Source organism: Protopterus annectens, chromosome 5.part0 (assembly GCF_019279795.1).
Source record: "Protopterus annectens isolate FY-2018-M chromosome 5.part0, PAN1.0, whole genome shotgun sequence".
Classification (NCBI taxonomy): domain Eukaryota; kingdom Metazoa; phylum Chordata; order Ceratodontiformes; family Protopteridae; genus Protopterus; species Protopterus annectens.
This window is the reverse complement of record NC_056735.1, coordinates 1,440,418,228-1,440,439,779: the sequence shown is the minus strand read 5'-3', so window position 1 is coordinate 1,440,439,779 and position 21,552 is coordinate 1,440,418,228. Positions and strand designations below refer to the sequence as shown.

At 39.3% G+C, this 21,552-nt stretch overlaps 1 protein-coding gene across 1 annotated transcript in view; it reads left to right on the top strand.

Annotated features, from left to right (window-relative positions):
• FGF14 (fibroblast growth factor 14) overlaps positions 1 to 18,012 on the top strand; it is a 906,834-nt gene extending 888,822 nt beyond the window's left edge. The window contains exon 5 of the mRNA XM_044071245.1: positions 15,372 to 18,012. Within this exon, the coding sequence (XP_043927180.1) occupies positions 15,372 to 15,508 (137 nt within the window). The 3' untranslated portion in view covers positions 15,509 to 18,012. The remainder of the gene's footprint in view (positions 1 to 15,371) is intronic.
• Positions 18,013 to 21,552: the final 3,540 nt, after the last annotated feature.

Sequence of the window (21,552 nt, the reverse complement as noted above, 5' to 3'; positions counted from 1 at the left end):
GGGTCAATGTCCACTCCGAAAATCCTGGTTCCATTAGCAAGATACCATATGAGAATTCTTCAATGGACCCTAGCAACTCAGTGGTCCATTTTGCACCAACCTATGTCCACCCAGATCAGGATAACTCAAGCATGCAGAAAGTACCCCTTGTGGTGAATTCACTCAAATCAGATATTACAAGGCCATTCCTTCATTCTTCCTCAGCCCAAAGCCATACTGACCATAGATACATCCCACATTTGGTGGGGGTGTCACTTCTTGAGAAAGACAGTCCACCCAATAACCTGAAGAGGCCAGCATGCATATCAATGTCTTGGAAATTACGGCAGTACTCCTAGTGTTGCAGGCTTTTCAAGACTCTCTCTTCTGGGATGGTTGCAGTTTAGACTGATAATATGTCAGTAATATGGTACATCAACAAACAAGGAGGAACCATATCATACCCCCTATGTTGAGAAGCTCTCAGAGTTTGGCAATGGGCGACTTCATCCAGTCAATTTCAGACAGCAGCTCACATTCCAGGGAAATCCAACATGAGAGCAGACAAGTTGAGTGGGTCCATTTTAGCCTCACTAGTGGTCTTTCAACATGAAAGTTGTGGAAAAGATATTCCACCAATGGGGCCAACCTTGCTGTGACCTATTTGCGTCCTCCCTCAACAACAAGTGTAGCAGGTTCTTTGCTCTGTTCCCCCATTGGGTGAATCACCCAGAGATGCTCTCTTCCATGACTGCCCCCCAGGCCTCTTTTATGCTTACCCCCTGACTCCTCCAATCCCCAAGTTTCTCCAGAAAGCATCTTGATTGAAGAGCACAGTCATCCTCATTGCATCTTATTGGCCTCGGTCAGATCTGGTTCCCCTTTCTTTGGCCTCATCTAGTTCACCCACCATGGATTCTGGATCCAATTCCAGAATCCTGTCTCATCCAACAGGTATGATTCACCCAGACATTTCAGGCCTAAAGTTAACCGCATGATCTCTCCACTTCCATTAACAGACAGACAACCAAGGCTCTCCTGCCCTGGCTATTACATTCTTTTGTCTTCCCATAAAGCTTCCACTAGGAAAATTTACAGAAATAAATGGAAAAGATTTGCATTTTGGGCACAACAAAGAGACATTGGTCCTTTTTCAGCACCAGTACCTAAAATTCTAGAGCTTTTGGCTGCAATTTATAATGAAGGGTCTAGCTCCTGGTCTGTTAAAGTTCACCTAGCTGCCATTTCTAATTTCCACATAGGAGTAAATAACTCCTCCTCCTTAGTTTCTTTAAAGTTTTATAAGGCCTTTATAAGGGGAACTTTTCTTCTTAGTCCCCCTTTTAAAGATCCAACTCCGCTGTGGGATTTGAATTTAGTTTTACAAGCTTTAACTCAGTCTTCATTTGAACCATCAGCAAAGTGTGAAATAAAATTTTTAACCTGGAAAACTATCTTTTTAGTACCTATAACCTCTGCTTGAAGAGTCTCTGAATTTCAAGCCTTATCTTCTAAGACTTCTTATTTAATTTTCCATAAATATAGGGTAGCATTACGGACCAACCCATCCTTTCTCCCTGAGGTGGTGTCAAAATCCAACATCAATCAATCTGTTAATCTCACAGTTTTCTTTCCATATTTCACAAACAAAGGAGAATACCTGTTACATTTGTTGGCTGTTCATAGACAGTTAGGTTTCTATTTGCCTAGAACAAAGAATTTCAGAAAAACCAAATCAATTATTTGTTTTCTTTGTGGAATGGAAATCTGGCAAGCCAGTTATCAAAGTAAGTTTATCCAAATTGTTAACTGATTGCATTTCCTTTGCCTATAACAAATTGGGCTTGTCTTTCTCAAAAGTTTTAAGAGCCCATTCAACCAGGTCCACGGCAACTTCATCAGTATTTTTATCCAGATCATTCATGGATATCTGTGTGGCTGCAACTTGGGCTAATCCTCATACCTTTATTACTAATTACAAACTGGATCTAATCTCAAGGAGAAGAGCAGCCTTTGGTTCAACAGTGCTCAGGAATATCCTTCCTTAGAGTCCTCCTGGGATTTCGGGTAGCTGGGGACTCTGACCCAATTATAGAGGAATGAATGAAAATTGACAATATCAGATAAAGAATTTATGTACTCACCATAACGTTCCATCTCTGTTGTCCATTTTCATTCTTCCTCAACTCCCCTCCCTCCAGCCCCCTACCAGTTGGTTTGTGACTTCTGGAAGAATGAGAAGATGCTAAGGGAACCAGTGTTCCTGACTTTGAGCTCCAGGTATTGTTTCTCATCTTATTGTTGTTTCTTTTTTTCTGTGACTGTATAAGGCCAGCAAACAAGATCTGAGGTATGGTAGGGGACTAGTGCATTATGGGTAAAGGAGGAGCTGGAGGGTTTCCGGTATCCATGTGCTGTAAAAAGCAGCCACATCAGATCTGAGGGTCAGATATGAACCAAGTGTTGAGGAAGAATGAAAATGGACAACACAGATGGAGTGTTATAGTGAGTACATAACTTCTTTTTTTTTTTTTTTTTTTTTTTTTTATCCTTGGGCTCACAAGCTCTTAGTAGTGCTTATTTCCTTCCCATCAGATTGATGAATATGGAAAGGTTCAAAATGATCATAGTTTCAATTTCTGTTTTGAGATAGTGAAATGGAACCATGTTTATGTTTAACAGAGAAATTAGCGTCATATTCCAGTCCCCGACATTTTTGCTAGATGAAACTTGGTACAATTTGAAAAAGCTGAAGATAGCTGATTCTGTTTTTGAAAAGATACATAGAAGGAAACTGTAACTAAAAGATGAGGGCGTCTGCTTTCACATTCAGCTTCAAGGAACCTTTGATTACCTTCATCAAGATACCTACACTACAACGAGTTGTTACGTTAAATTGTAGGGTACCTAGGTTTCACTGTAAGCATCAAACTGAGATGTATACATGTGAATTTATAACGAAGTATGTGCTGGTCTTTGCGTTATAGCAAATGCCTGAATAGTTTCCTCTTAGATGTCATCTGAATACTATAAAGGTTCCAGGAAGATAGTAAAGTTGTATAAAATCTTACCATAACAGTAGATGCCCATCTCATCGCTGTTGCAGTATTCTTTACATAAGGGATCTCCTGTCAAGGATAGCCCAGCATCTGCCAGTATACTAAAGCCTTTAGGTACTAAAGGCACAGTACATCACACATATTTTCCCTGTATAAGGCATAGGGCATAAAGGTGACTTATGGATGCAAACATTGAGAACTGAATAGCCCCAGGAGGAACAGAATACTCGCAGGGACAAAAGAGTACATCCAGAAGGAAAAGTGGAAGATGTAAAGGAATATGGACTCTTTTGCCAGGAGGGCAACAAATATCCATGTCAAGAGCTAGAGCAGAGAGGAAAGGAGGCAGGGACTTGCCAGGAGGGCAACAAAAATACAGGTCAAGAGCTAAAACAGAGAGGGAAGGAGGGAGGGACTGAATATTGCAACAGTGAAGAGAAGGGCATCTACTATTATGGTAAGATTTTACTCAACTGTGGTATGTCCTTCCATATTACTGTTACAGCATTCTTTACATAAGGAAGAGTACAAGAGCTAAGAAGAAGTCTGGAGAGGAGGAATCCCTCTAAAATATGTGCATGATAGCTTTGGCAAAACCTGACCTGGCCTTAGAAATAACATCCAGCTTGCAGTGTTTAGTAAAAGTATGAACAGAGAACCAAGTAACAGCCTCAAGGAGGGAGCTAGTATCCAAACCCTTGAAAAAGGCACCAAAGGAGGCAACTGCCCTGGTAGCCATGAAAAGAATTACAAAGAAAAGTAGCCTTATTAATCCAGGAGAATATGATTTGCTTAGAAACAGCCAAACCCAATGTCCTGGGATGAAAGGAAACAAAAAGCTGCTCAGACTTGCAAATTACTTTAGTTGTATCTAAATAATACCTAAGACATCTATGCAAATCTAAGGTGTGAAGAACCTTCTCACTGACAGACTGCAGAAAAGGAAATAAGAAAGGAAGATGAATAGATTGATTAAGAGAGAAATCATTGACCACCCTGGGCATAAAAGAAGGATTAATCTGAAGGGGCATCATGTCTCTGTGAAAAACTAAAACAGCAGGACTAGCCAACAAGAGTCGAAAGTTCAGAGACTCTTTTGGCTAATGTAAGAGCCAAAAGAAGAACAGACTTCCAAGTACAATGTTGTAAGGAAGCTGAAGATGTAGGTTCAAAAGGAGCCTGAGTCAATTTTTCAAGCATAAAACGGAGGTCCCAGGAAGATGGAATAGGCTTCCTGGGGGACCTGATATGAAAAACACCTTTAAGAAATTGCTTGACCTCAAACCAAGAGGCCAGAGGAGGATTCAAGGACAGACAAGCAGAAATTGCTGATAGGTGAGCCTTAACTGAAGAATATGCCAACACGGCATGGAGCAGATCGCACAAATAAAACAGAACCAGAGGAACCTCCACAGATAGGGGATCCCGTTGGTGAGAGGCACCAGACAGAAAATATTTTCCATTGTGAAATGTATGATTTTCTGGTAGTAGGTTTCCTGCCCTCCTGCAGAACCCAGAAAATGTCCTCATAAAAGAAGTGCTGAAAAGTATCAATCCCTATTATGCACAGTGTCATTTAAACAGTGGACAGGTGAAGATGGAAAAGAAGAACCCATGTCTTGTGTGTGGAGATCCACCCATTGAGGTAACTTGTGGTGATTACCTCTGGCCAAGTGAGAAAAAAGGGGGAACCAATGCTGTCTGGGCCAAAAGGGAGTCACCAACAAGATTTCTGGAGAGTGCTACCTGATCTTGTACAGAACTCATGGCAACAGAGAAAAGAGGGAGGAAGCATACAGAAACATTCCCTTCCATGGAAAAGACATAGCATCAACTTTCCAAGTCAGTGGTCTTGAGACTCTAGAACAGAATAGAGGAAGTTCTCTGTTCAGAGGGGAGGCAAAAAGATCTACCTGAGGAATACCCCACCAATGGGCTATGTCCAGGAAAACATCTCTGTGAAATATCCATTCATGACTCTGTTTTGAACCTGCTCAGTCTTCTACAAGATTGTGCTCTAAGGGAGTGCAAACTTCCTGAAGAGTCACTTGATATGGGGTAGCTATATCCCAGACCTGATGAGCTAGTCTACAAAGGAGATAGTTCCTCACCCCCACCTATGCTTGTTGACATACCCCATCACTTTGAGGGGCCCAGAATGAAAGATGATATGAAAAGCTTGCAGAGCCAGAAGCAGAGCCCTCATCTCTTTTATATCGATATGATCTGAACTCTGATAATGAAGCCCAAGACCCTGGACTTTCAGAGACCCACAAGAATCTCCCCACCCAAAGTCTAATGTATCTGTGAACAGCTCCTGAGAGGGACTTTGAGCTTGGAAGGAAGCCGTAAATTGAGAGAGAGTTGATGAGTCTACCACTGAAGCTTGAGTTTGAAATGAAGGAGAAGAGGAACAGGGAACTCCAGAGAGTGGCAATGTTGAAGCCACACTGATTTGAGGTACCACTGAAATTTGCTCATATGGAGCCTGGCAAGAGGAAGCATGGGAATACTGGAGGCCATAAACCCCTGAACCCTGAGAAATTCCCTGGTCGTGAGAGAGGACAAAGGAAGAAAAGACTGGAAAAAGGTTGTCAGAGACAGAACTTTGGGAGCAGGGAGAGATCCCAGAATGGGAATAGTCTGAAGCCTGCACCCAAGTAAAATATGATCCTGGGAAGGCATCAGGACTGAAACTCATACTGGGTAAAAGACAAATCATAAGCTGGGAATCCTGCAACAGATTGCTGGGAGAAGGAGCTTGAATGAGCAGGTCATCAAGATAGGGAAAATTTGTATCCCCCGAAGCCCACAAAAAGCAATGACAAGAGTGAGACATTTGGTGAATACCCTTGGGGCAGTAGAAAGGCCAAAGGGCAAAGAAAACAACTGAAAATGCAAAAAAGAAACAATAAAACATAAAGATTTCCTCAACAGATGGTGATTGGGAATGTGAAGGTATGTATCCTTGAGATCTAGAGAAACCAAAAAGTCCAAGGAAGGAAGGAGAGAAAACAAAGTCTGTAGAGACAGCATCTGGAAAGAAGGCACCTTGAAAAAGGTGTTGAGCAGAGAAAGATCCAGAAATGGTCTCCATGTACTCTCCTTCCAAGGAACCAAAAATGTTCTGGAGTAAAACCACTTCCTCAATTGGATGGGTGGAATGAGCTGAATGGTGCCCTTGGCCAAAAGGGATTTGCAGAACCTCAAGAAAATGAGGAAACTGTTCTCAAGTAGGTTAAGGAATGTCTGTAAATGGGGGGAGATATCTAAACCATGAAATATCCCTAACAGATAATAGCACCCATGCGTATGAGGTGATACACTGTCAACTGAGATAAAGAAAGATGGAGAGAAATGGGGACCTGTTTGAGGGTAGGGATGACCAAACTTCAAATAGAAATAGGCTTGTCCTGAAAAGAAGGCTTCTGGAATTCAAGAGTAGTGTTAGAAGGAAGAACATGCCTAGAACCTTTCTTACCTTAAAGAGGAGGGTAAGTATTTCTAAGAGCAAAGGCAGACATAGAAGGTTAATTCCTCTGGAATTTGGGGATTGAGAAGTCAAAAATATGCTTGAGTTTTGGCAAGGCCTTATCCTTATCCTGGAGGGACTTAAATAAGTCAGCAGCAGCTGTAACAAAAAGATTTTTGTTATCCAGAGTGGCATCCAAAAGCTTGGCCTTAATATCACCAGATAAATCCCAAAGATGCAGCCAAGAATAAAGTCTTATCACTGAGCCAAAAGCAGCAGTCCTGAAAGAGGCATCAGTCAAATGAAAACATACCGGGTCATATGAGTTTGGTAATAAATGCCCCTAAAAGACAGGAGGGCAGCAGTATAAACTTTCTTGCCCAACCTTTCCATGGCCCTACTATCCTTATCAGAAGGAAGGAGCTTAGTAGATGGCAACAACTTAGAAGGTTTATCAGAAAAAAATGAAATCACCGAAGGATCAGCAGAAGGGCACTTATACAGAAACTTGCAGACCTCAGACACCTTGCAGAACCTGTCAGGTTTCTTTGGTGACGGATGTTGAGAGTCCAAAGTTAGAGGCAGCAGAAAAGGTGTCCAAAAGGGCAGCCAAAAGAGGAAGAACAGATGCTTGCTTGGGAGACTATATTTGTAGGAGCTCATAATACCTCTTTTGAATGTCAGAGACCTGAGAACATTCCCACTTAAAATACTCCATCATGCAGGCGATAGTATCCTAAAGGATAACTCTTCCTAGGGTGAGTCTGTACTCAGAAAATCCTCTTCCTCCCAACCATAGTCCAGAGGGGACCAAATTAGGGAAGAATAAGCCCTGGATTCTTCTCCTGAATCCAAGTCCTCATCTGAGAAATCCAATTCCCTAGGTCTCATAATGGGTGGAAGACCAGGGGCAGACACCCCTGAGGGGGCTTCAATGCCATTAAAGCATTAAACAGACCCTGTGTAAAATTCTGCCATTCACCCTGGGAATCTTTTAACAACAGGGGAAATATGTTTGGTTTTTAGCTTCTTTTTCTGCAAGACATCCACCGTAAAACCCTCAGAAGTTCAGACCCTTGGTGAGATTCATTAATGGTAGTAAGTATTTCCTCCTTTACTAAAATATGAGGAATCCCCCTCAGTTGCTCAGATATTATAAGCTGAGGCTCCCCCTCAACATTAGGAGCAGATGGAAAAGTCTCCAGGGGATGTATGAGAATTTGTATCCATACCAGCCTCCAATGGGGTCACAGCAGAGGAATCCATGGCAAACACCGGAGGATCTTCTGGGCATTCACTAGCTTCTAGAGAGACATCTGGGGAAGGCTGGACAGCAACTGGCTCAGGCCTAATCTTTTTGGCCTTCTTCTTGGCAGACGGCTGGCCCACAGGATGGGAGGATTCTGTCATAGCACCCTAAGCCAACAGCTTAAGTCATCGGTTCTCAAAATATATGGACAAGGAGGATAAACAACTATAAAGTGTCTTAGGCATAAATGCATGGCAAATAGAGGACTACATATGGTCATGTGATGCACCCAAGCAAAAAAGACACTGTTTGTGATAGCGTTTATGGGGAAATGTACCTCCCACGCAGACATTTTCCCTTCCTGGATGACATGAACACAAATACCAGACAAAATAGAAAAAAAAGGTGAGAAGAAACCCCAATGGGGCACTTATCTAAAAGCAACTTGGCAACCAGCACAACAGAAGAGCGTTCAGCCTGACGTTCAGTAACAGAGTTCAGACTGATGGCAAAGAAGTTCTGAGTGCGTGCGTCCATATGTCACCTTTATGCCCCATGACTTATGCAGGGAGCAATGTGATGTACAGTGCCAATAAGACCTAAAGGCTTTGGTATACTGGCCGGACATTGGGTTAGCCTTACCAGGAGATCAAAAGGGCAATAAAAGAAAGTCATATGGAACAAAGGATCATTTGTTGTTAAATAAAGTTATAGTGGAGAACTGTAAGAAAGGGAAGAATCTAAGTATGGCATGGATTGACTATAAAAAAGCATTTGATAGTATCCCACATTCATGGATAGAAGAGTGCTTAAAAATGTGTAAGGTACATCCTACACTGATTGATTACATTACAGAACCATGAAACAGTGGCAGACCACTTTGCAATTAAGCCATGATAAGGGACAGATTATTATCCTGGGGATAAAAATCCAAAGGGGGATATTCCAGGGTGACTCCCTGCTATTTTGCCTTGCCATTAATCCATTAAGCTGTTTACTTAACAGCTTAGGTCAAGGCTATAATTTGGCTTCTAGAAAACAACAAAGTATAATTACTTCTCATCTTCTCTTTGTCAATGATTTAAAATTGTATAGGTCATCAGATGAGGAATTAAAAGCACAGCTACAGGTTGTCAAAACTTTTTCAGATCATATTGCAATGTCATTTGGTCTTGATAAATGTGCAAAAGCAACCTTTAAAAAAGGAAAATTGCAGCCCCAGGAAAACATCAGTTTGGGGCAAGAATGTGATATAAAAGAACTTGAGCAAGAGGGGGTGGGGGTGTATAAATACTTGGGAATTGATGAAGGATTAGCAATAAAACATGAACAAATGCAAATAAAGCTTAGGAAGGAGTACTTTAAAATACTTAAATTAATCCTGAAAACAGCATTGACACCTAGGAACAAGATCCAAGCTATAAATCAATTTGCTCTTACTGTCCTAACATAGTTTTTGAGTGATTGACTGGCCCCAAAAAGTGTTGGATAGATTGGATATTAACACAAGGAGGATGCTTCATGCTCGCCAAATGATTTATAAAAATCAGTGTATACCAAGATTGTATATTCCCCGTTCTGAAGGGGGGATGGGCCTCCTTGAAATTGATTACATGTATAGATCTGCAATTGTGGGACTCCACATATATCTACTGACCTCACAAGATCCAAATGTGGTGAAAGTTTTGAAACATGAGGAGAATAAATCTAAGATGACATCTCTGCTTAATTTAGCAGAAGCATATCGGTGTCAAGCAGGAATGGAAATCAAACCAGAAGTAGATAAAAATCAGGCAGCAACTGAATGTGCTAAAAAGAAAAAGAAAGAATATAAGGGGAAGGATCAGATGAGAAGGCAAGAAATGTGGAAAAAACATAAATATAGTTGGAAGTATAAAAAACTTCTAGAAGAGCCTCATGTTGATCAAGAACGAACGCAGGAATGGTTAAGGAGAGGTGAATTTACATCAAGAAATGAAAGGTCAATATTGGCAACCCAAGATAGTGGGCTACGTACACGTTGGTTTACTAAGTCTATTGAACATGTGAGAAAAACAGATATATTTAGGTTTTGTGGAACTGAATTGGAAACAGTCACACACCTTATTGCTGGTTGTGACTCTCTTATGGCAGAGGGACTGTATACTGAAAGGCATAATAATGTGGCGAGATTGTTACACTGGAGATTGTGCAAACATTATGGTATCAAACTGGCTGAAAAACACTGGAAACATGAGCCACAGAGAATCATAGAAAATGATGAAGTTTACATCACATGGGATCACCCAATACCAACAGTCCAAAAGACAGATGCTAGAAAACCAGATATAGCGGTCCAAGAAAAGAAGACAAAAGTAGCATTCATTATTGAAATCACCACACCTAGTGACTACAGTGTCTTGCATACAGAGAGACACAAAGTCATAAAATACCTCGCTCTGCAGGCAGAAAAGAGAGCCATGTGGAAGAAAGATACCCACACTGTTCCAGTAGTAGTAGTTGCAACTGGTCTTATAAACTGGTCTTATAAAAAAGAATTTACAATCGTATTTAGATATGTTACCAATTTATGTAACATCATACGAATTGCAGAAGGAGTCATTACTGGGCACATTGTTGGTGCTGCGAAGAGCACTTTTGGCTAACATCAAAGAGTGAAACAATACTAATTTCATGAACTTTAATCGTACTTTGACTTAGGAATGGGGTCTATTCCCATCATGGTATTAGAAACCCAAAAGACTTGGAGAAATTAAAAAGGAGATCACTTATGTAAAGAATACTGCAACAGTGATATGGAAGGATATATATTTAATTCTGTCATCCTGTTAGGCAATCAACAAAGATCACAGTTTGGGGAGAGAGGTATTCAGAATCACAAAGCACACTGCACAATCCTGTTTCTGAAAGGATTGTTCACTGCATTATTAGAGAGAGATTTAGAGACTGTTGTAGTGATTGAACAGTTAGAAAAATACAGCAAGTAGCATACAGTGGTCTGCTAGACAATGCTGCATGTAAACATGGCCAAATAGGGATACACTAATATAAATTACCCATGTGCTCTGCCTCAGAGCCTTATAACAGGGTCAAAATAGTGCTGTATAGCAATTCAAAGACATGCTGTACTGCACTATTTCAGAGCAGAGCAGTGGGCTCTGAGTATGCTATGTTATGATGTACACCAATTACTGCCTGTGGCAGTAAATAGGCACTGTGAGGCTGTGTGCAGTGGGGGATGGGGTGGGGAGTTGGCATGATTGTGACTGTATCAAGGCCCTGGATGAGGGAAAGTCAGTACATACAGTTTACCTTGACTTGGCCAAGGCCTTTGACACAATCCCCCACTCAGGCATCACAGAAAAGCTAACTCAACTTGGTGTAAATCCCTATCTCATCAGGTGGGTGGCCAACTGGCACACTGATAGGACCCATAAGGTCAAAATAGGCATCACCACCTCCGACAGCAGACCTGTCACTAGTAGTGTTCCCCAGGGATCTGTCCTGGGAACCCTACCATTTGGCATCTACATTTCAGAGGTCCAGGCAAATACAAAAGGCCTGTGGCTGACCAAGCTTGTGGGTGACTGTAAGCTGGGTGCTGTCATTGACTCCCCAAATGATGTTAACATACTGCAAGAGGGTCTCACAGCAACAAATGACTGGTACCAAAGTCATGGCCTTAAGGTAAACGCAAAAAATATATTAATGATTATTGACCATTTGGCAAAAAAGTGGCCCCTACTGATTACCACATCAACGGCAACCCCCTTAGCACACAACCTGTGGTGAGAGACCTGGGTACTCAGGTTGACAACAATCTCACATTTGATCATCATGCATCGACAGTGGTCAGAAAAGCCTTTTACTTAGTTCATCTCAGAAATAAAAGAATTACATCCAGAAAAAAGGAAGTTATTACCTCTCTGTACTCCTCCCTCATTATGCCTATAATTGAGTATAACGCCTCATTTGGTATGTACCTCTCCAAACACCTGCACCAACTGGAAAGACCACAGAAATACCTCACAAAAGAGAATCCATGGCCTCCAACACCTGTCCTATGTGGACAGGCTCAAATCACTATCACTACTCGGTATCATACAGATTGCTCAGAGATGATCTGTGTCTCGCCTACAAGGCAATCTCAGACCCTGCCCTACTAGAGATGCTCCATATCCATAAGTCTAACACCTCATGCATTTCACACTCGAAAGGCCTAAATCTAATATGTGACATTAACAAAAACTGCTGGAGAGACAGATTTGTCTCCCAGAGGCTGCCCCATCTCTGGAATAGACTTCCCATACATGTCAAAGGGTACCTCACTGACCCTTTTCAAGTCCAACCATGATGAATGGATGGGAAACCACAAATTTGTCCCAGGGGTTTCACCTTTGTCTCTCATTGACAGGGGTGACAGGTGCTGACTGAGGTTTCCTTTTTAGGGATAAACTCTTGGCTAGACTTGTAAGGGCCCCAGGGCTATTAGCCTAATAACCTCCTATGATCAGTATGTGTATGTGTGTGTGTGAGTGTGTGTGTGTGTGTGTGTGTGTGTGTGTGTGTGTGCATGAGACAGACAGAGAGAGAGAGACTGTCTGGGTGCCTGTGTATGTGTGTTGAAATATGTGTCTGTGTTTGTAGGTACTTATGCAACTCTGTGATTTGCTAGGGAGAACACTAATACATTTGTTCCAGTTATGTTACATGTTAAATTCAGAGATATGCAAATCAATCACTAATGATCTTTAGCTCCATTTGGCTGTTGCACGTATCTGAATCACTAAGTAATTCTATATCACTGCCAGAGTACAACAAAATGCTGTTAGTACTATGGAGGGAATGTTTCCGAACGCGCCTCTGTGTACGTCTACCTGACTCCTCAAAAAGGTGGATACTTTGTAAAACAAAAAACAAAAGCTAGTCTGGTATGGACGTTTCACACCAGAACAGTGTGAATCGGTCAACATCAGGCTTCAACTCCCTGTGAATAGTAGTAAAAACAAAATATTAAAAATATGTGCAGAACTTCTTTCAGAGAAGTTGAAAATGTCTCTTATTGCTTAGGCAGTATTTTGGCAGGGTGAGCACTTGTTTTAGAGAAATGGAAAATCTCTCTGGAGGCAACATTTCATTAGGCAGACCTCTAGACTTGAAACTCCTTTTTTGTGTTTGAAGTATCTGTTTGCAAATTGCAAATTGAGAGAATTTCTTCTTTACTGCTGTTGCAACGACGGCAGAAAGATTCTGAAAGGTTATGTGGTCTCGTATGTTAATAATAAGAGTTTATAAGGATTATTTGAATCAGGTTTCATTGACTGTTGCACCACTGAGTCTTAACTCAAATTTGACTTGGAAACTCAGTGAAAGGATTGTGCGGGAGGGGGTTATAAATCCAGTTTTACCTATTCTTACTTTTCAGTAATTCAAAGTTCGATGTATTGGGCTCGACAGTCTGGGCCACAATGAAAACTGGCTATCCCAAGGTGTACTAGAGGCTAGAAATTCCCCATTTTAGGAACTGTCATCATTAATACTTTCCTTTTCCATTTATGCTCCCTTCTTGAAGATGCTCTGATATGAGATTTATTTATTTGTTTTTTGTTATCAGTAAAAAAAAGAGAGAGAGAGATGCCAATACATGAAAAATATTAAAATAGTAGACTACAGAAATAAATAGTATACACAGGCATGTAAAAGAAAAGGTATATCTGAATGGGATTAAAACGATAAAGGTAGTCACTGCTGAGATCAGTGGCAGCATATTACTGTAATAATAGAAGTGCGAGGACAGTGTACTGAATGTCGAATGTCTGTGCAGTTATTTAGAGGCATTATTATCCATAAAGTACTAAATTATCATGAAAGAGCAAGTTCAGCTGCAGGATAAAGACATGCCTTTTCAATATGTTTACAACAAATCCTTACATGGGTGTCTTCTGATTCCTCTTAAATTCTTATTTTTATAATACTTTTGTGTGTGTGTCTATGGGTTCACTTCAGAATGTCGAAATACTGAAACTTCAGATTTCATATGGTCAAGACCATATGATGGAAGTTTCAGTATCTAGAAATTCTGAACGGAGATCTGCATACAGAGCAGAATGGGAGATTTCCCTTTGCCTTGCTGTAGTGCGATCTCGGAGTTGGTATATTTAAGTAGCAGGGATGTGGGGGGTGCAGGGTGGCTTGCTCCCCTGCATAGTTGTTTAAATAGTTGTTTTTTTTTGGGGGGGGGTTTGTTTTGGAATTTCGATATTCCAAAACTTCGATCATATGGTCTCAATCATGTGACATTCGATGTTTCGGAATTTCGAGATTCCAAAGTGAATCCATATATATATATATATATATATATATATATATATATATATATATATATATGTGCGTGTGTGTGCTAGCATGTACACACATACATGTATTTCCTTATCAGAACATTGCTACATTAAAACGTCAAATATCTTAGCATTAAGCTGACATAACTGAAGCATCAGCATATCAAAATAAAAAGAAAGCAGGAAAATGCAGGGGAAGTGAATGGCGTATGATCACAGGACAGCAGGCAATGGAGTATTGGCCCTTTCCCCACTGTAGAGCAATCTCAGAGTTAGAGTAGACCATGTAAAAAAACATGTTTTTGTTTTGTTTCATTCAGTATAATGAAGTGTCAGTTATATTGGCCCAGTGTTAAGCCAGTCAACATTAAAACTTAGCAATGTTATGATAGGGAACGATATAGATATAGCTATAGATATAGATATGCATCCATGTATACACACACTCACACATGTATGATGTACATATAAAATGTGATACCAAATCCAATTAAGTAAAAGGTGGCTGTTAACACTTCATTTTGTACATTGAACAATAACTTGCAATAGTTTGAGAAAATTTGCACCTGGAGGGAAATATAGTAGCTATCACAATCCAGCCTTTAATATGGGAGGCTTGCCATACTTAATATGGTTATAAATACAGACAAAAACAAAACAGTTCATGCTAGTATGGCAAGGTGCGTGGCAGAAAATCACAGAGGCACAATACAACAACAGAAGCCAGCACTCAGTCTTTGGTGAAAAAACACAAACTCAAAGAGTGCTTGCTTTGAAAAACCTTATTCCTGCATAACGGTTTCAGCTAAACGGCCTTAATCCGTGCATCTATAAATACAGACAATGATTACGGTAGGATTTGTTTTAGTATGCTGCCTAAGCTTTACTTATATATTTTCCAAGCCATATTCTAATAAGTATCTGAAAAAAATTATTAAACATTTTTTCTGATAATAAACAAAGGCTAGATTAACAGAATTTATTTTACTTATCCATGACTGTTCCTTATTTTAGCTGCTTACACAAATACATCCTCAGGTATAACATGAGACAAGTTATTTTGTATTAATGAAACTTATTAGGTATTATATGACACTGGTAAGATACATGGATGAGACTGAAGCATGATAGAGAACATCCCATTTAATTTGTAGGCTACTGAAAATCCGCAAACAAATTTTAAGAAAAAAAACGGTTGCTGGAATTAAGCATGTTTTTGTTGTTTAAAAGCCAATTCTAATGGAATATAATTATTCTCTGTTTTTTTTTTTCAGTTGCCATGTACCGTGAACCATCTTTGCATGATGTTGGAGAAACAGTGCCAAAAGCTGGTGCGACGCCAAGTAAAAGCACAAGTGCATCTGCAATAATGAATGGAGGCAAACCAGTTAGCAAGAGCAAGACAACATAGCTAAATCCTCCTACGGATTGGACTCACTGAGACCCTCCGCACAGTCAAGAGATTTATCCACGATGGACCTCCACACAGTAATGGCTGCTTATCAGGGGGATGCAAGTGACCTCTTGTACATGTACATTACTGTTTCTGAACAGTTTCATTGCAAATGGATAAACCCCAATGTGTAGCTTCTTTCACAAGAAGATACTTGGATAACCAGCTCAAAATCAGACCATGGAATGCCCTACCAGATATGGAATGCCTTTTTAATATATTTTCTGTGACTGTGACACTCCATGTGAATGACATACTTCACAACTACAATTGGTACCTTGCCTGCTGACAATTGTTCATAATCCCTTTTGATTCCAGTTTCAGCAAGTTCTTGCATTTAAGATATATTTTAGCACATCATTTTTTGTTAAGTGCTGTAAACCTTTGCTCTTATGGATTTGTCTTCCTTTTTTTTAATTTCCTTCTTTTTTATTACATAAAGCTGCTGTGTTTCACTTTTAGCAACATTTCCTGGGTTTATGTTTTGAAATGCTCCTGTTGCTGGTAATTGAACTGTGATAGCAGTCAGTGAAGCAGGAAGCCTTTAATAGGTGTGTTTTCATCTAAAAAGAAATAATGTCTGTTGCTTATGGTATTAGACTGAGTCATACATTATTCACAAAATTGGCATTAAAAAGTGGTTAAGAACATATCACAATCCATGTTTTAAGTCACATGATTAATGTTCAGTAATCATTTTTTTTTTTATTATTAATACAGGTACATATCACATGCTTTCTGGTAGTGGTGACATTTGCCTTGCCCAGCAAGCAAGACCCACTTGTTTTTGAGAATGTGGGTCCTGGAGGACTCTGTAGGCCTTGTAGGCCCAGATTTAGGCTCATCTGTTATGCACCAATCCTCTATTTTCAATTACACTCACATGTAACAAAAAAGTTACAAAGCTTTTTTCTAAAGAAATAATGAAGTAGATGCCATACCTTTTGCAGCTGTGTCCCATTCCTGCTCTGCCAAGCATGGGCCAGGCTAGCAGTTTTTTTTTGTTTGTTTGTTTGGTTTTTTTGCCGTAACAATGCAAAGAGTATGTGAAAATCAACTTTTCTTGTACAAATCCCTGAGTTTCGTGACTTGACAGATGAATTTATTTAGCTCAGCATGCAGAGTTCTGTGATGCTTACTTCCGACCAGTGTAACAATGCATACCTCTAGTCCAAGTTGCCAAGACCTGCGACCTGCAACCTGCTCCTTTATTGGCTGATGCACTTAGTTGCCTTTTTGTAGTAGACCATTATGTAAAATGGCCATAAAATACTAATTTATCAAGCATTTTTAATAAACATTTTGAACCAATGTTATTTGCAACACAGTGCTAACAGCAAACCCACACATTCTCACAAGACTACAGTATTTGTTGTATAATTTAAGAGGCCATTACAGACCATATTAGGCTATTATTCTTAATACGTCATAGTTAGAGCGGAAGATTTCAGAATGATTGGACTACAGAATGAAGTCTAAGGGAGTTGATAAAGGGACCAAACTGTATCTTGGTTTGGGTAACAGCGTGTGTAAGGAATGTGGTGATATTCTAGACTCTTCACTGGCGTGGAAGGTACTGGAAACAGGTTAACGAGTCTTTTGCACTATATCTACTTGAAAGTCAGTCTGCATTATATTGCCATTGTATTTTATAGCACGTCATTATTCATCTTTCACAAACATCCTTTGTGGAAAGCTGCTTGACAATTGAGTACAGCCATTTTCTGTTGAAGTTTTATTAGTATGTTTATAAAAAAAGTATATTAATGCAATGCTGCTAAGAATAAAAAAATCTGAAAGTTCCTAAATTTCTTTTTAGCTCAGTTGATTTAAGCAATTCTCTTTTAGATTACTGAGTAAAGCACATAAAATTCACTCTCTGTAGTAGCTGTAAAAAGTTATGCTTATATCTATCTAAAAATAAATAGATAGATATAGATATACAAACAACAGATGTATTTGAATTTTAATACTATGGGGCTGGTGTCCCTAGGCCACATTTAAAGCAGTTCAAAAGGAACCCTACATGCTGTGCTGTGAGTGCCCACTAACCAGTTGACTGGTTAAATTAAAGCTAAATTTTATTTTTGTAAATGACTAGTACATAAAGTAAACGTAAGACCTCTCTTTTTGTTCTTATCAGTTGTCTGTAAGAGTGTTTATTCCTATGAATGGATGTCTTACAACAGTTTACTCAGAACATGGTTAAACATATATTTGGGGAGGGGGTCTTTGTTGTTTGTGCTTTGATTATCTCTTAATTTTGTCTGTTGTCTCATCTGTTGCATGGGAAGAGGATGGCACTGAAATGCATGTAGTAGGTTATGTGTATCAAGAACTGTCGGTATGTACTACTAAATTTACATACATATATGCAAAGAGTTTGTCTGCATTGTACAGTTTGTGTTATTTGTTGTATACTCCAATGCAACATATTGAATAAAAATCTTTATATGAAGGCATACTTATATATATATATATACATATATAAATTTATGTAATGAAGTGCAAAGTCCTGCTGCACTATCCGGTTATAGCGTACCAATCTTTTGTATCAAGCAGGCTCTCAAAGCCACTGTTGTGATTGGCTTCAGTGGAAATGATGATTAGCATACACTAGAGGCTTCCGTTTCTGGAAACCACAACAAAATGGATTAAACATTTCAGGACAGATGTAAGGGAGCACTGTACACCACCCTAAGCCATCTCATGAGATCCATCACTATTTCCTGTACTAGTAGGAATTACTTCTGCCAAAATTCCTTGCTACTGATCCAAAGGAAAGTTTAACTGCTCAACTACATTCATGCTGCCACTGCATTTTAGTTATGCACTTATTTTCTATTCTTCTGTCATTTTGTTACAGTCTGACAATGCAGCCCACAGCTTATGAGTTTTTATTACTTACTAAGCTCTCTGACCAATTTGCAACCATTGCTACACAAATAAAACTATTCAGAGGAGTGTAATTTTGCAATGCAGTGAACTCTGAACATCTGACATAGAAACAAGATGTCTGGGAATGCCAATATTTTTCACAGAAGGGCCATAATGACCAGATTTGATTAATTCATAGCTCTTTTCTTGATAAATATTGTCAACAGACTACCGCAGTATTGTATGAAGTATTAGACTGGCACAAATTTATCTCCACCCACCTATCTATCTAGCTAGCTAGCTATCTTTCCACACACATATTTATCCCTTTTCTGTGTATATTAGATGTGAAATTGAAATGAAATAAATTTTGAAATATGTGGCCTGTAAAAGTCAGGCATAGCTATTTACAAACTGCAGATATATACGATTTTGGACAACAGATAGCTAATATGAAGCATAGTCCCACAATTTATTTTTGTGTAGATGAAATTGCAGTAACCCTTTTCTTCAACCTATTCAGTATTGCTCAACATCTGACATTTTCATTATTAGTTTTGAAACAAGCTCAGTGTATTATGTTTGTTACAATACATTTCTAATAAAACTACATTTCCCCCTGGAGATGGTGCTGTTATTTGATTCAAATTTCCAATACCAGCAAAAGATATAGATCAAAGTTAATTTAGTCCAAAGGAAAAATTGTTTTATGAATGAACTATCTACATTTCATTTCTTGGACAGCTTAATGTCATTTGTAGATAGAATAAAACACATAATTTATGATATTTCTAGTAAAACAAAATGAAAGTACAAACATTATCTGTATTGTGAGTAGTATGGTTCTTTACATTTCTAAACAATAACTCACCCCAAAAGAAATCTGGTAACATAAATCTTTTCTGCCTGAATACATTATTACAACCATTTACTTCATCCAGCAGTTTTTGGCAATATTTTCATGTAGAAATATTTCCTAAGTGACTATATGAAGTATGGTCAATATAAAGCAAACCAATAACAGGCTCTAAATATATAGGTATACAAAAACATCAATAGTAAATTAGAATTTAAGTGACATATGCCAAGGATTTAAATTGTATATCTGTCCTTTGACATGCATCTCTAATAACATTTTAAGTATGTTAATAGCCAAAAATGTGATTTCTTATTTATAAAATAAGCCTACACAACAGAGAAAGTTTAGGCCTATCTTCACACAGCGTTGCCACTATGTCCTTAATTCTCTGACCCAACATGGTTAGCTGGATTTTAACCAATGTTTGTGATGGTCACATGGCCTACAGTTTTCATAAAATGTAAGTTACAAAATTCCATTATCTCAGTGTAACAACTTTCCTCTGTAGCCAATAGATGTCAGTATTGTATCATCCTGTTCTACCGTTGACTTTTGTCCCACACCAAAGGTAGAGAAAACTTTTTTACTTTTATTAAATTTCTTTCCAGACTGACATCTGAACCTCAGAGCATTCTGTCCTGGGGAGAGTGTATTTCACCGTGTGTGTTGTGAGGGCCACTGACTATACTACTGACAAAACTCAACCCATTTCAAACATCTGCTTTGACTAGGCCTATTTCTCCCTGTTTATGGCCTTAAAAATATTACTGACATCCACTCATGTTTTTTGCACACTAACTCGTCAGTGCCAAATTCTAGAGCATTAGGGAGCAGTGCATTCTGCCATTGCCTCCTTAACCACATTCCCTGCAGCTTCACCCCAGTTAACTCACTTCCCTTTCTGTGCCTTGCTGCAGGAAGAGACACAGCTACTTTAAGTGTTTGCCATGGCAAGTTACAGCTCTTATGCCACAGATGATTAACCACATAAGTGTCCTTATGCCACATCAGGTCATGGCTTGTCACCTCGATCCACGTCTTCTTTGTGAAAAGACACTGAGTTTAGTCCTACTCAATGCATAGCTCACTTGTGTACCAAAGACAATATACCAACATATACACAGTATATGTATGACATGCCCAAACCTGTCCTGAGATTGTGGTGCTGATGTCCAGGCAATTTACTTATATTCTGTGGATACCGAAGTCTGGGTCAAGTCATCAGTCATCTCACTTATGATGCTGACTTAGTATGCCTGCCACTGTTTTTAAAGGATAAAAAAGGCAGTTTTTTCCCCTTTACAATTTATTTCACATGAAAATATATGCTTTCTGTCTCTTTTTCACATTGTCCTTCACAATGGTGATGAGGAGGGTCTGCTTGTCAGTTAAGGACTAAAGTAGAAGAAATGACATACAAATGGATGCATTCATAAGCATCCTGCCACTGCACCAATCTTTCTTTCCCAAAAACATTCCAAAGAACTGTCCTCCCTCCCTTCCTACAGAAGACTTGTTTGTACAAACTAATCTCAGTATCTAGCTATTGTCCTTGTTGTCTAAACACTATAAAAACCTACTGTTGCATAAACAACACTCTTCAATCACAATGTCATCCACTGTTGTACAAGAACGCAACATCCATGAAACTGTTCTGCATGAAATGGATCATTAACAAATATCCCTAATGAATTTGCACAGATTCAGAAGCCACTTAACTTATGCACATCTGGCAGAATGGGCACAGTCTTTCTGTGGATACACTGTATGTCACAGTTTGACCCTTTCTTATTTGTTTTAGGCATTCACCTTCATAGATCAGTATTTTGTCTGAACACTGTCACTGACCTTGCACTAAACCACATCTCTGAAGTCAAAGCACCCATCTCCAAAAAGCAGTATGTGTAAGGAGCACCACAATACCGCACCCACCTGATGGCTTACTAAGAATACCAAAAGGATCACCCCCACTGCATATTATGCTTTACATATCATTTAAATCCATAGGGAAGCATGCCAAATTATTAAGCATTCAGACATTTCTGCAACTGTGCAAAACAAGGGTGATTCTGGCTACTCCAATCTGAGGTAGCCGCTGACATGAAATAATGCAAGAAGCTTTGTCACAGATAAAGACAGATAAAGACAGTAAACAATGGCCTGTAACACTATGAATACCACAGTGCCACATAAGTTATTCAGTACATCACCACTCCATTAAATAAACACACTTGCCCATCTAGACAGCTCTTACTATGTTATGTGG